This window comes from Orcinus orca, chromosome 5 (genome assembly GCF_937001465.1).
Source record: "Orcinus orca chromosome 5, mOrcOrc1.1, whole genome shotgun sequence".
NCBI lineage: Eukaryota > Metazoa > Chordata > Mammalia > Artiodactyla > Delphinidae > Orcinus > Orcinus orca.
Window position 1 is genome coordinate 117,175,641 of NC_064563.1, and position 12,385 is coordinate 117,188,025.

Below are 12,385 nucleotides of genomic sequence, written 5' to 3' on the forward strand. Positions count from 1 at the left end.
ATATTCTCTGAGCATTAGTTTTCTCATCCCCAAATAGAAAAATATACCTCACCTGTGAGGCTGTTGTAAAAATGAAAGATGATGCATGCAGCAGTGTCATATACACAGCACATGTTGCCGCGTCTTGGTTCTCATTAATCACAACAGTAATGGTATTCCAGATTGTTGTTTAAATACAGTAGTACATTTACGAAATTTACCACAGGTTCACTGATGTATTTTTCATGTGTTTGTAGAAAAAACTGCCAAAAGCATTTTACACTTAGGACATAATTTTTTTCAGGTTTTTCCAGTTGTTAAGTCATTTAAAACTCCTACTGAAACATTAGAAAATTTAAATGTATTTATTACTTTTGTATGAAGTCATCAGAATTTGAATTTGTCTTCCACAAGACAGTAGAAAAGAGTGTACTTCTAACATAAATTCTAAAATATCAAGCCTTTTTATGAAGAGATGATGACTGAAATCAAAGAATTCCATGTATCCTACATCTCAGATCTTGAAAAATCTGAGAGTGTACTTTCTATGTGGGTGTTGAGCAAGATTCTAGAGATACAACAAACTCCTTGCCATTGCAGAACTTATATTTTATATAGAGAGAAGCAAGAAGAATAAGATCAAGTTTTTTATTTGTTTGTTTTTGTTTCGTATTGACTTTATCTTGCGCCTTCATTTTCCCACTGACTGATATCACTAACACCAAAACCTTTCCCTCTACTCAGTCCTGAAACCTCCTATTTAGGTTTGTATGGAAGCAACCTAGGATTCACAAAATCCTGAATTTCAAATCAAAGTTCAAATATTACAACTCATAGCCTTAGGGTTAGGAGCAATCCAAAACACTGAGGTCCTTAACAGCATTAATACTTTTTGCACTACATTTTCTGTTCAGTATGTTTTTGTCTTGACTGAGGAACTGAACCATTTATGGCTGAGAAGGATTGTCACAAACAAGTATCATTCCAAATGGTGTCTGAAATAATCTTCAGGTAGACATTTTCTCTTTTGTTTTCACAGATAACTATAGAACTATAAGGGCCAGGATGCACTTATTTTGATTTATTTGTCCACAAGTTAACCATTAGTTCTCAGGAAATAGAAGTACATGTGGATAATTCTAAAGGTTAATGTAACCCACCAAAAAGAGTTCATTTAAGCCCTAGCTCAAACCTTTCTTCCCAAGATTTTATTCTCTTCCTTACGTGTGTAAATTAGCCTACTTGTTTTCTCTTAGGTAGTTTGTAGATATATTTTCATTTGATTTACCATGTGCAGTGGTGGAGGAGAGGGGGTTATCGTCTTTTATCTTATCATCTGTCCCTTATGAAATGAAGCACACATTTGCCAAATAAGAGAGCTAGGTTCCAGAAGAGTCTTGTGATCAATAAAAGAGAGTGAAGTAACTGGCCATATGGATATTGAATCTCTGACCGACCCTGTCTGATGAGCCTTGACTCTGATTAATCAATTAAGCCTGTCACTTGCAAGTCTCTTCTTGTTCTCCTTTGACTCTTTTAGATTAAAATACCACAGAATGGGAATGAGTGTTTATTTCAATTTGTAGCTACTTTAGGGATCTTCGTACTTGTATAGAATCTTAATAAACAGTATTAAATGCTTTTATTGCTTTTTCATTTTTGCAAGTTACAAATATGTTTCCATAAAGCAATTCTCCTTAGTTAATTTCTGTACTTCATTTACATAAAGTCATCCTGCATTTCTGAATCCAAGAATCCCTTATATACTCAACCTTGGTTTGACTTTGTCTGCCATGGTTTATGTCTTCTTCATAATATAAGTGAATTTAAATTTCAAGAGTAACAAAATAGTGTCTCTGGAAAAGGCATTATCTGAGCAATGCGTTTGGTGGTGAGGGAAATTCTCACACTGGACCAAAATTGGAGAAAAGAACTGAGCGTAAGAACCCATGGTGAAGAAAAAAGATTTACTATTTGAAAAGTATTTTCAGCTGGTCCACTTGTAACTCAAAAGAGCCAAGTGTTTGAAAATGAGCTTTTCTCCCCTCAAATATGATGAGCATTTGTCAACTTTATTTCTAGAGTATAGTCATAATTCCTTCATAGATTTTTATTTCAGGCTGTCCCAACAGTGACTGTATGTAAATTCAGAATTATAGCCAGATGGTTGGAAGAGGTGATAAAAAGCAATCCTGGTTTCGTAGGAAAGTGAAAATTGCCCATAAGACTTTGTTTTTACCTTTAAAACAGCAGGACATCGTTTCATGAGACCTGTGAAGGAACCAATACATTAACTTTAATGGCTAGGAACTAAATTAATTTCTCATATGTATGCAGAATACTACCATGAAATACGTAGAGTTTTCAGAGGTAAAGATCAATCGACTTACTTACTTTGGGGGGATAGCTAGCAAAGGCTATTTTCTTCCCAAACCACTCTTTATATTGCCTCCTTTTTATAGGATTCACTTTTGGGTTCTGATCTTAATGACTTGGGAACCAGATACCTGGGGAATTAGCTAAAAGCCCTCACTGTTTCATCTGCTCTCCATTTCACCAGCATTCGGCAGTTGTCTGCCCCTGGTTTAGAATACGATAAATTGGAGATGGCTTTCCCGGTTGACTGGTTCAAGAAAATGGGTGCTCAAGAGAAAATGCCAAACCCAAGTCTTCATATTGACTTTGAGCCACGCTTAAGCAAGCAAAATCGGTGTCTTTTAAGGAGACTGGGTTTCTTTTTTCTATTATTCCTTGTTAAAATTAGGATTCATGGCGAGATCCTCCGGTGATATAAACTAGATAGATAGAAAGGTAACAATTTATACCTTCACAAAGAAAATCATCCTCTCCCTTTAACTAACTAAGCCTCTCTGCAGGGTGGCTCCCACTTGCCTGCAATTAGCAAAACAGCTCTTCCTGATATAGTCTATATCGAATCATCCTGGGTGTGCTTCTGTGGCAGCAAAGAGCCAACTACCAATTTATAAATTGCTATGAGGAAGAAATGAGAAGTTTAGTCGGAGAAATGAAAATCACAGAGAGATGCAGCTGCCATAGTCTTAGGCAGCGATTCTCCCAGGCCTGTGTTCTCAGCTGACAGCTCACCAAGCTGTGTAGAGAGCCACGTGTCCCCACTGGGATAATTGCTTTTTCTGCATGAGTCTCTTGTTGCTTCTCTCTGATGATCAAGTGTGTTTAAACTCCTGGCAGAAATCATGTTGGTTTTTAAATGATATTGTAAAGTGTACCAGCAAACAAATGAAATTGGATCATGTTCTCTTGTATTCATGTAGCCCAAGCAGATATGGGATGCCAATGGAGAGATCCTAATTGCCTGTTTTTCCTGTCAATTCCACTCCGAATAGAACAGTTGAAAGACCTACAATAAGTTGTTTTTTTTTTTTTCCTTGTAATGCTGTTCCTTTTAATGTCACCAAGTAAAATGTGGAATGGTCATGTGTTTTCAATTTGTCATTTTCATAATTTCTTTACGATGTATATGTACTTATCCAGGCATCCTTTTGTTGTACAAGATTTTTTCATGAAAATCTCATGAACATTGTTCATACCATAAGTAGGCTATAAAGAGGAAGGGAGCTTTGCATAAGAATGGACAAGTAAATGGATTAGTAGCATTCAGGTGAAAAATTTTTACAGTGTGAATGAAATCTAACTACATTTTTTAATAATCTATAGTAAAAAAGTATTGTAAATATTAGCACATAATCTATTTTTTCTTAGTTTAACCCATCCAAGAGACACAGTCACTCTCATTTTGTATCACGAGTCTATATTGAACTGGTCCTGAGTACATGCCAGCTTTGCCTAACAGCTTTTGGATGACGAGTTTGAAACCAGATCACATCTCATCAAGAAACTTGAGTGGGAAATTTAAGCCAATGCATTTCTTTTTCCTTCTCCCCCTCTTCCTCTTCCTCCTTCTCCTTTTTTCTCTCTCTCTTTCTTTCTCTCCTTTTTTTTGAGGTCTCTGTGAACCAGAATAAAATTGGAATAGAAAGAGTTGAATTTTTTTTGGAAAATATATTGAGAGGCAGTAGCCTTTATGAAAAGTAGAAAGGAAATAAACTTTGTTAGCCAGGAGGGAGAACTGTGATTTGGCTAACCATGGTTTATTGTTTATTTATCGATCTAAAATAAAACTTATGTTTGAGACTTTAATATGAAATCATGTTGTTATGGATACATGATATCAGTTTTAAAAACATTTTGTGTGACAAGATTAGTACAAATAAATAGGATAAATAAAGGTTAAGTTCTTGACATTTCTTCTTATACTTAAGAAAAGTGTTGATGGTGACAAGAGTAGTAGATATAAATTGTTTTATATCAATGTTTTTTTGTTTTGTTTTTTTTTTTGCCGTACGCGGGCCTCTCACTGTTGTGACCTCTCCCGTTGTGGAGCACAGGCTCCGGACGCTTAGGCTCAGCGGCCATGGCTCACGGGCCTAGCCGCTCCGCGGCATGTGGGAGCTTCCCAGACCGGGGCACGAACCCGTGTCCCCTGCATCAGCAGGCGGACTCTCAACCACTGTGCCACCAGGGAAGCCCTATATCAATGGTTTTTAAAAAACTTTTTTTTTAAATTTATTTTTTGGCTGCATTGGGTCTTCGTTGCTGTGCACGGGCTTTCTCTAGTTGCGGCGAGCAGGGGCTACTCTTTGTTGCGGTGCTCATGCTTCCCATTGTGGTGGCTTCTCTTGTTGCAGAGCACAGGCTCCAGGCGCACGGGCCTCAGTAGTTGCGGCACATGGGCTCAGTAGTTGCGGCTCACGGGCTCTAGAGCACAGGCTCAGTAGTTGTGGCGCACAGGCTTATTTGCTCCAGGGCATGTGGGATCTTTCCGGACCAGGGATCATGTGTCCCCGGCATTGGCAGGTGAATTCTTAACCACTGTGCCACCAGGGAAGTCCTATATCAATGGTTTTTGATAGTGGAAATTTTTCAAAAACTTACATTTTTATCTGCTTACTTACGCCATTAAAATTTAGGTTCCAAAGAGTGAAACAGCAAAATTATGAAGGTGTATATTCAAAAATATAAAGTACCTACACATGATATTCAACCATGATTAGAAAAACATGAAAGTATTTCATTCTAGACATGGCTTTTTTACTAACGGCTCTTAAGGAACTGCTTACCTGGGAGTGTGAGTAAGAAATACTGCCAAATAAGAAATACTGTATTCTTTGATATTGTATAAGATCTGAATTATATGAATTATCTTTTACTTGGTTATAATTTTTTTAACTGCTATGAGACATGTATTTTATCCAACCCTTTGCCTATCATTTGTACAATATAATTACACTACCACCAGTGTTTTTCCTTAATTTAGAATGCAACAAAGCATAATTGATTTTGAAAGGTACTATGGTATATGTTAGAAAGTATGAATGCTTCTGTTGGAATTGTTTACATTAAAGGTTGATACCACTCTTGCAACCAGATTGGAAAGTAATGGGTATTTTTCCATTTCCTCCCATTCTCTGCTCCCTGATCAAACAATATATCTTTTTTTTTTTTTGAGGGGGGTGGTTATTTTTGTTGTTGATTTAATGCTAAATGTTAAAGAAATAAAAGCTGTTACCGTGACTCTTCTTTACATGTCTCTGTTGAAAGGAGTTCTTAGGAACCACCCAAAACTGCCTTGCAGTTTAGTTCACCAAAGAGAATGTCTGGGGCCTGTGACTGGCCATCTGGGGTACCTGCATCTCATGGTCATTAAGAAGTCTTAAACCCATGCAAAGTACTTCCCTTCTAGTTCACAACAGTTTGATATCTGTTCTACAGGTCAAAGATCCAGGCAGAATTGGCAGCATTGCTATGAAGAGATATTCTGCCCAAAGAGACTTAGTGAATTGTTTAAGGATGATACACTAGACTATAATTCAAAACCTCTCATCTCATTTACTTTGCAAAACAGTGGTAGAGAATCAAGTGTTTCAGAAAAAATAATTTCTAAACCTGGGTGCTTTAAAATTTTTATTCCTCCTATTAACCCTGCTTATTAAGTCTTTACTACTGTAAATGACTATTTCTGAGTCTTTAATCTTTTAGAAAATTGTGAAAATTAAGTACTGCACAATTTCTCATTGGTATCATGACACCTATTTGTATCTTACGTATATTGTTTAAACATATATCTCTCAGCATTCTAGATCAGTGTTCTTTTAATCCATTGTTAGGATCTATTTTAAAAATAGTATTTATAGTAAGAAACAGATTTTGAATGCAAAATCTACTAAAGGAAATGAGATAAATTATATGACAGTTTGGTGGTTAGCCATTTGAAATCATCTTTGAAGCCTTTAATATAATTAGTGGTTTCGTTTTTGGTCTGCTGAATTCAAGTCACATTAGGTTAATGTAATTAAAAGCAGAAAAGATTTTGTGTAGCCAAACTAGTTAATTAGCCCCAGTTGGTTTAGTATATTAACCTAGAGGTGTATGGATAACATTGTCGGGGTGATGCCTGAAAAACAATTCCTGTGTAACAGATACTGCAAATCACCTGACTTGCTTTAGGGTAGAAAATGACGACATACCAAGGGGTTCATTTTAAGTTCATCTTTATTTCTGATTTTAAGCACTGATTGCAGAGTGAGCTGTATATGCCATAGAATAACCAGACAAAAAGCTTACTTAATTTACTTTTTAAAAGAAAGCATGCTTCTATATGTGCAAAGATAATGTTCCTTCTTGTATTCTGGAAGTAAGAATTCTGATTGTGGTTTTTCATGCTTACCAGAAATATGAAATAATTCTCTTCACTTTTGTTTGAAAAGCTACATCTTATACCTGATTTTTCTATATCATCTTGTTACTCAGTAAACAATGCAATAAAGGAGATGAAAGCATTCTAGAAGAGATTTTCAACTACTTCAGAGAAGTCTTTAAGTGCTAGGAGAGAAGGCTTTTACCCCTAAGGTATATAATCATTTATAGCTTCTTAAAGGGAAAATGCTAGTATATAAGAATCCTATATATCAAGTACATTGAGGTGTTCCATACCTTAATGTCACTAAAACTTTTTTTTTAATCTGAAACTGTTCTGAAGAAAAATATGAAGTATAAAGATATTTGAAACTTTAACATTTTCCCCACCTTTTCCTTTCTCCTCCTGTCTCCTTCCCCAGAAGTAGCAACACCACTAGGACCTTTTTTGTTTTGTTTTCACCTAGTATGTAGTTAGCCGAGGTCCCCCTTTAAGTGCTGTCTAGAGCTTATGGAAATGTAGGCTTCTAATGTGGTTACTACTGCAGGCTGATAAGGTAGATGGTAATGAGGAAGTGGGACTTCTGCTTCGAGTTTTGACATAGGCTAGATGCCATATTGTCGGAAAGCTTAACTCTTTCTGCTTCTCCACTACCCGGTTAGGTTAATTGAAGTAGAGCTGCTGCAGTGCAGTGTTTAACATTGTGTCTGTTCATTATACAAACTCATTTTTGATAGGTTTACAATTTGGCTGTCAGATCCAGCTGCAGGAAGAGAGCTGCCAGGAAATATTTCTTAACTTGTTTTAAATAGTGCTATTTTCACATTTATGGTGTTGTGTGTGTGTGTTAGACATATTCTTCCCTTCTCTGTAGAGAGAGGAAATGTCAATTTTTGGTTTACAAAGGAGCACTAAGATTTAGAATGTGTATAGTCACCCTTTACAATCAATATTTTTATATGACAGCATAAAATGGTGATTGTTAATGGTAGGTACTGCTTTAAAGCTGGTACGTTTTATTCGATCGGGGTTATAGCACTATGTTTTTTTCTATTCTTCTGTTTGTTGAAAAGAACAGGCCACCATGCAGTCCACATTTGTGACCATAGAGAATAGAATTATGGCTTTTGGTTTGCTCTGTTTCAATTCAGCCATTGACATAATGCCAAAATCAATTTGAACTTGTAGAAACTGAAGACTACCATTTGCATCCGTTATTTTGTGTGTTTCTCTGTTTTCAGTACTTTGTTGTTTCTTCCTTCACTTTTGTCAATTTCTGTCTCTATCATCTCCTAGGAAATAAGTTTCTCCCAGGTTTGGTGAGGCTTGTTTGATTTTCCATTTAAGTTGTAATGTTCACTTTGGGGTTTTGAACCATTATTGCCAGTGAGTGTAGAGTAGAATGTAGGGTTTTATAGTGAAATTGTCTTGTTAATGGGATGGAAGTTGTGTAGGCGTATTTATACTAACCTGGGGACTCTCAGTGATGATTTTTCCAAATAGAGTAAACATTAATGGTATTACATGATTTTAATCCCTCCTTCCTTTTGTTATATTAATCCAGCATTTATCCTTAGGCCAGAGCCAGGTCTTTAGAACAAAGTTTCTCAACATCAGCACTATTGACATATGGGGTGTGTGATAATTCTTCACTGTGGTGGACGCCTTTGTGCTTTGTAGGATATTATTGAGTTGAAAATGCAACTTAACAAAGAAAAGCATGAATCACATGATTTTACTTTAGTAAAAGTGTGTATGTGTAATGTATATTTTATATCTATATTTCTATATCTATTTATCTATATCTGTATTGAGAGAGAGGGAGGTACAAAAGAAAAATGCTCATAAAGTATTGACAGTAAACTTTTGGAAGGTTTTTTTCTTTTCATGTGACATTTATTTGTTCTTTTTATTTATTCTGTTTGAAAACAGGTAAGTATATATGAAAACAATAAATCTATAATATATCTTGTAGCTGCTATAAACCTTTATGAAAATGCTTCAGTGGATAATAGACTAATTTTATCTACAAAAGCAGTTTGCATTCATTAAAAATCTTTCGAGTGACTACTATATGCAGACATTTTTCTAAGCATGAGGGATAGAATCATGAGCAATGCAGAGAAAAGTCCCTGGATGATTTTTATAATGACACCTAGAGAATCATGGTCATTTTTTAAATAAAAGGACTGAAAAATGTCAAGTTCTAAAGGCACAAAAATTAAAACTGCTCTGTTAATATTTGGTTTGTCCTAACACATAAAGACTTGGTCGCAATATCTAGTTTGGATGTCTGGATTGAAATAAAGCAATTTAGGCATTCCAAAACACTGTGACCCCACTTTAATAAAGTAGTAGTTTCAACAAACTCCCAGTGTAGGATGAAAAAAAAATTCTATTTGAATGGTTCCTTCCTTACTTTCTGTATTTTTTTTTCCTCCTTTGTTTAATCTGTATACTGTACAAAATAACTGTGAGGTCAAAACCTCCATGAATAAACATTCTGGAAGTTATCCCTGACAAAACCTTTCTAAGGTTCAGAGCATTATAGTTATTCAGGGGTAATTGAACTCTACTCCCCACCAAAAGCATATTAAATTAAGTAAAGACAGTTCAATTTCCGCATCCCAATCTTAATTCATGATTAGCTTTGGCCTACATATTGTACTGGAAGTCTGCTTACATTTGTAATTAATCCTTCTTCAAATAATTAAGTGTTCAAGAGTGTACCCGAATGACTTTCCAGATGATTTATTAGTATCTGTTCGGTCTCTGCCTCCTAAGACCCCAAGAAACTGTTTGGACAGCAGAGACACTTATGTCTTTTAGGACAGGTCAGGTTCTGTAATATTTTGGAAGTTAAGATATATTTGCTTAAAGCATCTCTGGCAAATTAAGTAATTAGAGACATTTTAATTTCCACATCTTGTAATACTAGAATATGCTTCCTTGAAATTACGTATAGCTAATATGTATTTACATGTTAATTATAGTCATATGGTATTAAGAATTTCCTAAACAACAAGGTCCTACTGTATAGCAAAGGGAACTACATTCAATATCCTGTGATAAACCATACTGAAAAGAAGATAAAGAATGTGTGTGTGTATATATATATATATATAAAAATAACTGAATCACTTTGCTGTATAGCAGAAATTAATACAACATTGTAAATCAATTATACTTCAGTTAAAAAAAATTTCCTTTTTCTTTTTTCTACTTGCTAACCAAATTGTTCACACAATGTTTTTGGTTTTCATTTAATTAAATAATATGAAGGAACTTGGCTGGTTTGGAAAAACAAATTTCTAGTTATATAGAATATAATTACTTTAAAAGAAATGTAGGTAAGTAAAAATGTTTTGCCTCTTTTATATTGTACCTTTGGAATAAATTCTGTTTAAAATTATTACCTATAGAGTAAATACTACACATCAGCTTTTTGATATAATCAGTCTTTCTTTGCATGCTTAGAAAGTAGACTTCACTTATGAAGACCTCTGTCATGTAAAAATTACTGTAGCGATTTTAATGATAGTCACGTGAAACTTTTTTTTAAGATACGAGGAGGAAAGCTCATGATTACTTACACCCGCAAAAGTGATGCTGGCAAATACGTTTGTGTTGGTACCAACATGGTTGGGGAACGTGAGAGTGAAGTAGCAGAGCTAACTGTTTTAGGTAAGTGCAATTTCATCTGATCTGCTCATTGTAAAGCTTATCTCTTATTATTATTTAGTATCTTTATACAAGGGAGAAAGAAATGACCTTTTCTAGAAGGTAAACCAATATTTTGGGGGCTGGAAAAAAGACAGAAGAAATCAGTAAAGCAGCCTGAGATAAAGTAGCCAAGACATAGGAAGACAATTCGGAGGAAACACTACACCTCGGGAGGAGAAGTAGGGAACTCGGTGGAATAATTTTCTAAGTAATATTTTAAATTATAAATCTGCTCTTACGGAACATCTAAAATGGCTTTTAGTTTGTTCATCTGTATTTTTTTTTTTTGAGATGACTTTTTCTAATTTTAGAGAGACCTTCATTTGTGAAGAGACCTAGTAACTTGGCAGTCACTGTGGATGACAGTGCAGAATTTAAATGTGAGGCCCGAGGCGACCCTGTGCCCACAGTACGATGGAGGAAAGATGATGGGGAACTGCCCAAATCCAGGTATGGATCAGAATTTAATGATGGGATTCATCCACTCGGAATTTCTACAGTTCTCATCAGACCACTTTTCACATATAAGCCATTAGAATGGTCTATTCTAGACTCCTTGATCTCCTTGGGCCAGACATAGTAACGGAGATAATTAGAATCAGAAGGTTGCCATGCTTTCTTTGAGCGTGTACAGATAACTGTAAGTTCATGACCCCAGCCTGCCCAGGGAACCCTTGGAAGATGTGACATTCCTTAAACAGTTTTCTCTTTGTCCAACGGGACAACAGTTAATACCAATGTCTTATATGGGAATAGGTAGGGAAGGGAGGTACAGCACTAAAGATGTAACTACAAACCAGTTAAAAAGCAAACTCCCTTTTCCTTAGCTACAACATCACCAGGGAATGGTAGAAGAGGTCAGAGTTTCTTGATATCTGTCAAATCCTTAAATTGGCTAGAAGCAGAGATACACCCGCAGCCTTAGGGAATGAGGTAATGAAATGAAACTTTCAGGCACTGTCTTTAGGCTGTCTTCTCTAGTGTGTCCATTCATTCAGCAGACATACCTTGAGCCCCTGGTAGGTTTGGGGGTCACAGCAAGTGTTTAGGTATAGTTTCTGCTGCCAAGGAGCTCACCAAAGGAGTCATGTATGGATAGATACAGAGTAACGTAGCAAACCCTTTTGCTGCATAAAGGTAGACCCATGGGAGCAGAAAATCAGGAGAGAGTTCTCAAAGGAAAGTGACATAGAAGCAATGTCTTGAAAAATATGTATCAATTTGACAAGCAAGAAAGAGGAGAAGAGTATTCCAGGAAAAGAGACATCACAACATAGACACAAATCTAAGACTGTTTTGAGTGGTGGAAATTTAGCATGGCAGCACACAGCGCATGTGGCAAGAAGTTATGGGAAACCAGGCTGGAGATAGTGAGGCCGGATTTACAGGACTTTGTATCGACTAAAGAATTCTGAATCATACGGCATGCACATTGATAAGCCAAGAGGGATAACTATGAACAGAATTGCTTTTTAGAGGAAATAATTTTTTTAGCATTATGGATATCACATTAATGTGGCAAGGGGTTGGAGGGATGCCGTTGGCTGGGTCACCATTGTTGTTGTCCAGATAAGAGATGTGAATCGCCTGAACTGGGAGATGAGATGGAAATAGGCTGGGGGTCCATCATGGAGAGAAAGTTCTGAGACCCAATTGATGAATTGAATGATTTGTTATATATAGGGAGCTGGTGAAGGAAGATAGGTAGGTTGTGTTAGGAGAAGGAGTTGTTTTATGTGATAGGGTAAGAAAAAAATGTTTTATCTAACGTGTTAAATATTAAGTGTCTCTGGAGGTATGATGTCTAATTATTAGTCAGGATTATGAATTTGGAGCTTAAGTGAAATAGGGGCAGCAAATGTTTGTGTGGTCGATCAATATATAAACTAGTGTAGATAGTATAACTCAGGGATATCATATAGAGTAAAAAGAGGACTGAGGTGAAAT

General features: G+C 36.0%; 1 protein-coding gene across 11 annotated transcripts in view; it reads left to right on the top strand.

Moving 5' to 3' along the window:
• ROBO1 (roundabout guidance receptor 1) overlaps positions 1-12,385 on the top strand; it is a 1,104,762-nt gene that overhangs the window by 980,766 nt on the left and 111,611 nt on the right. For all 11 annotated transcript variants that reach the window (XM_049709943.1, XM_049709940.1, XM_049709942.1 and 8 more), the window contains 2 exons: positions 10,279-10,399; positions 10,750-10,888. In XM_049709943.1, coding sequence (XP_049565900.1) covers positions 10,279-10,399; positions 10,750-10,888 — 260 coding nt within the window. The remainder of the gene's footprint in view (positions 1-10,278; positions 10,400-10,749; positions 10,889-12,385) is intronic.